General features: G+C 42.0%; 1 protein-coding gene across 2 annotated transcripts; it reads left to right on the top strand.

The window, feature by feature from the left end:
- The first annotated feature begins 246 nt into the window (after positions 1 to 246).
- Positions 247 to 1,535, top strand: PDHA2 (pyruvate dehydrogenase E1 subunit alpha 2). Of its 2 annotated transcripts, XM_070408895.1 has the most exons (2): positions 360 to 884; positions 966 to 1,535. In XM_070408895.1, exons 1-2 carry the CDS (start codon positions 360 to 362, stop codon positions 1,533 to 1,535), a joined length of 1,095 nt encoding a protein of 364 aa, XP_070264996.1. The 2 variants fall into 2 exon arrangements, with proteins under 2 accessions (XP_070264987.1, XP_070264996.1); XM_070408886.1 differs by having other exon boundaries at positions 247 to 1,535.
- The last annotated feature ends 3,177 nt before the right edge of the window (positions 1,536 to 4,712 follow it).

Here is a 4,712-nt window from a genome sequence, read left to right as displayed (position 1 = left end):
TAAACTACATATGGTATATTTTCGAGTAGGATAAAACATTCATGCCTATGTTAAGGATTTTTTAAAAAGAACAATCAATGAGAATATCTTCGGTTTAAACTGTCAGCATTCTGGTGTGCCTTAGAAATAGCGTTTGTTCCTCTCTTCCATTGATACACGTCCAGGAAGCACTGCTATGTAGCATTTAGCAGGGAAAAAAGGACTCAGCCTGCGGACTGAAAGGTCTCAGCGATCGGTCCAGCGCACATGACGTGGCCTATGTCCCTAGCGAGGCCATTGTGTCGCCACGCGCGTTCGTGTTCGCGCGGAGGAGCGGGGCTTGGGCAGTTGGGAGGTGCCCGCCTGGTGTGCAGACCTCCATGAGGAAGATGCTCGCTGCGGCTGTGTCTCGCCTGTTGCCGCGGGTCGCCCCGAAGCCCGCCAGCAGAATGCTGGGGGCAGCCGGTACCTTCGCAGATAAGGCCACATTTGACATTAAGCCCTGTGAGCTCTACCGGCTGGAGGAAGGCCCCCCTGCCACCGCCGTGCTCACCCGGGAGGAGGGGCTCAAATACTACAAGACGATGCAGATGGTCCGCCGAATGGAACTGAAAGCAGATCAGCTGTATAAGCAGAAATTCATCCGTGGTTTCTGTCACTTGTGTGACGGGCAGGAGGCTTGCTGTGTGGGCCTGGAGGCCGGGATCAACCCCACCGACCACGTCATCACATCCTACCGGGCTCACGGCTTATGCTACACCCGCGGGGTCTCGATCCGATCCATTCTTACTGAGCTGACGGGGCGCAGAGGCGGCTGTGCTAAAGGCAAAGGGGGCTCCATGCACATGTACGGCAAGTACTTCTACGGGGGAAACGGCATCGTGGGCTCTCAGACACCCATAGGGGCCGGGATCGCCCTGGCCTGCAAATACAAGGGCAGCAGTGAGATCTCCTTGACCCTGTATGGGGATGGCGCTGCCAACCAGGGCCAGGTCGCCGAGGCCTTCAACATGGCCAGCTTGTGGAAGCTGCCGTGCGTGTTCATCTGCGAGAATAACCTCTACGGCATGGGAACGGCCACCGACCGAGCAGCCGCCAGCACCGAATACTACAAGAGGGGCCATTTCATCCCCGGCCTGAAGGTGGACGGGATGGACGTGCTGTGTGTTCGGGAGGCAACCAAGTTTGCCGCTGACCATTGCAGGTCGGGGAAGGGGCCCATCGTGATGGAGCTGCACACCTACCGCTACCACGGACACAGCATGAGCGACCCGGGTGTCAGCTACCGCACCCGCGAGGAAATCCAGGCTGTGCGGAGCAAGAGCGACCCGATCATGCTGCTCAAAGACAGGATGCTGGCCGGCAAGCTGGCCAGTGCGGACGAGCTGAAGGACATTGATGCGGACGTGAAGAAAGAGATCGAGGAGGCGGCCCAGTTTGCTATCACGGATCCGGAACCCGCTCTGGAAGAAATAGCCCATCACATCTACAAAGACAACCCACCGTTTGAAGTTCGGGGCGCCAATCCGTGGATCAAGTTTAAGTCCATCAGTTGAAGGGAGACTGTGAATTTAGTGTGAGTCCTTCGAGGGAACGTTCGTGGCCAGCGTTAAGAATTGGTGTGCCCAATGTTGTTAAGGAAGAATAAATGAAATCCAGAAATCAAAAGTCTTGTGTGTTTTATGAAGAGAAATTGAGATCCTTAAGGGTCTATTAAAGGAGATTAAAAGAGAGCAGGGATGCCCTACCAGCGGTTCTCAACCTGTGGGTCGCGACCCCTTTGGCTGTCGAACGACCCTTTCACAGGGGTCGCCTAAGACCATCCTGCACATCAGATATTTACATTACGATTCATAACAGTAGCTACACTTATGAAGTAGCAACGAAAATAATTTTATGGTTGGGTCACAAGATGAGGAACTGTATTTAAAGGGCCAGAAGGTTAAGAATCACTGCATCTGGTTTGGTTCAGTGGACAGAGCGTCAGCCTGCGGACTGAAAGGTCCCAGGTTTGATTCTGGTCAAGGGCGTGTACCTTGGTTGTAGACACATCCCCAGTAGGAGGTGTGCAGGAGGCAGCTGATTGATGTTTCTCTCTCATCGATGTTTCTAATTCTCTATTCCTCTCTGTGAAAAATCAATAAAATATATTTTTTAAAAAAAAGAGAGAGCAGTGAAAATGTACTCTCCGTGGAAAGGGGTATTTCATTCAATTGTACATTGTTGCATTAAAAGACACTATAAAGTTAATCATTTAGTAATTTAAAGGATACACTGAAGGACATTAACATTTTCAAGAGCTGATTTGAGCATACATTGATTAGAACCAAGCAGTGCCCAACAAGCGGTAGATAGAAGCCATCCTCCAACAGGAATAGGGGAAGGGGTCTTCTGAAGAAACAAAACAAGGAAGTCATTTGACTGGCCCCAGCTTAAGCTGCGTTATTTAGCAAAGCCTAGTTGCCCAGGGTTTCTGATTGGTTGTTCCTGAGTTTCATTTTCTCAGGTTTTAGTGCATTGACGCTGGCTTAGGTTTTGGTTTGATTACAAAGGCCACTGAGGCATTAAGGCCACCTTAGTGTGATGGCCACCTTGTCTAATTACTTATACAGTGTGAATATCTTAAAAGAGTATTTTAAGTTTATAGAACTCTATAATTGGAAAAAAAAAACCACATAAGTATTTAACTTCCCAAGTTGTTTGCTGTAATAGTTCTATTTGATTTAGCTTTATGTTATTTTAGTAAATACTCTTATTCAAAGGAAAATAGTTCTCCACCCTGCCAGGGGTTTGTGAGTAAAATCAATATCCTGAGGTAGAGAGGTAATTTCAAGCCACACCAAGGTATCAGGACAGCTTACTGCTGTGCATCTTACAATTGTTTACTTGAATTAACCATTAATACTACCTACTATAATAGCATGCCTGTGAGCACACACATGCATGCATATTCATTTTTAATGTTGCAGCCAGTTAACAGACTATTTTGCAATAAAACATTATATATATAAAAATAACCAGGACACAGGGACATAAGAGATGGACATGTTTCATGGTGTACTTTATTGCAATATTTTTAGTATAACAACTTAAAGAAAAAATATAAAGTAAAAGCTGGGGGGGTGGTTGGAACTAAATTTTGCTTTAACCTTCAAGTTAAAGCTACTCTTATTTTACAGTCTATGTATACTATTATTTGTTGCATAAAGAACTATCTTGGTAAATTTCAGACTGAAAAATGAATGAGGTTACATCAAAGAAATTGAGCAGAGGAGGTGATGTTGATAAAAAGTTGGAAATAAAATCTGCCTTGGCAAGAACTGAACAATCACAGATAACTTTTTTCAAAGGAAAATCTCATTCAGATTAAATAAGTGTGATTGTCTCTACAGGGCAATACCATGTCAATTAGCAAGTCACGACTTTGTGAAAACATTTGTTTCATAGTTATATTAGACTAATGACCTAAAATCTTATTGAGCATGATGGTTGGCATATCTTCCTCCTCTGAGATAGACTTACTAAAGTCGGAAATCAAAATTTGCCTGTGATTTAAGAAACAGTTTACAGAAAACACCAAAAATTCCGTTTTTAAAGATTAAATCCCATTACTAGTAAAAACAGTTGTAACTATGCATGATGATGAATATTAACTAGACTTATTTTAGTGATCATTTTGTAATATACACATATAGAAAATTGCTATGTTTACCTTTAACTAATAATATATTATATATTAATTATATTTTACTTTAAAAACTTAAATCTTTATTGTATAGTATCAACTTCTACAAATGAAAGCTAAATACTTTCTAACAGAAAACCAAATTTTAGAATTCTGTGAGTGCATGAGCATGTGTGTACACATATGTACAGGATTAATCTCCATACCTTTCCCCAAACAGGTTTAACCAAGTAAGATAACCTTAACATTCTGAAGTGAAAAAACAGAGATAAGCATTGGTTAGTTTATAAATAAGTGATGTTACTAATGTGTTTTGATTATTAATATTTAGCTTTGAGTCACCTAGATTGGATCATTTACATTAAAAACAAGAAAAGCATTTCATTGTAGTGAAAATAATCTCATTCTTTGAATGACAAAGGATTCTTCTACATTTTGATTGTTTGGACACATACTTTCATAAACCTGCAAGTGAAAGATAAGCTTTAATTAAAGCTATTTTCTCTACAGAAATCATTTAAAAAGTTTGTTTATATTATGGATTCTTTTAATATCAGTAAAATTTAAGATGTAAATAATTGATCACAAATGAAACCATCACTAAACCAAGATGCACAGATAATTCATCTCAGGAAAAATAATCTAATTTTACCATATTAGAGAAATAACGTATACTTGTCACAATCTATAATAATAATCTATAATAATAAAAGCATAATATGCTAATTAGACTGGATGAACTTCCGGACAACCTTCTGGATGACCTTCCAGACAAAGCCGCAGCGGTAGGGCTGAGGCAGAGGCTGCTGCCAAGCGGCGGTTGCCGAGCCCCTTGCATGAAAATTATGCATTGGGCTTCTAGTATACATTATAAAATCCCATTGAAGCATGGAGTTTTCAATGTTTTCTATATTAAATGATGTCCAGGCTTTCGTGTGTACATTCAGGAACTACAGTCTTATTGCTGGTTGTACACAATTCTGTAATGATGCAAAACAAAATAAGTAAAAACCAAAAGAAGCAAGTACCAAAACAAAAACCCTGTTTT

Source organism: Myotis yumanensis, unplaced genomic scaffold, assembly GCF_028538775.1.
Source record: "Myotis yumanensis isolate MYYU_CA2020_CCGP unplaced genomic scaffold, mMyoYum1.0.hap1 SCAF_1, whole genome shotgun sequence".
NCBI classification, from domain to species: domain Eukaryota; kingdom Metazoa; phylum Chordata; class Mammalia; order Chiroptera; family Vespertilionidae; genus Myotis; species Myotis yumanensis.
The sequence above is the reverse complement of the archived record's forward strand: the minus strand, read 5'-3'. Positions and strand labels throughout refer to the sequence as shown.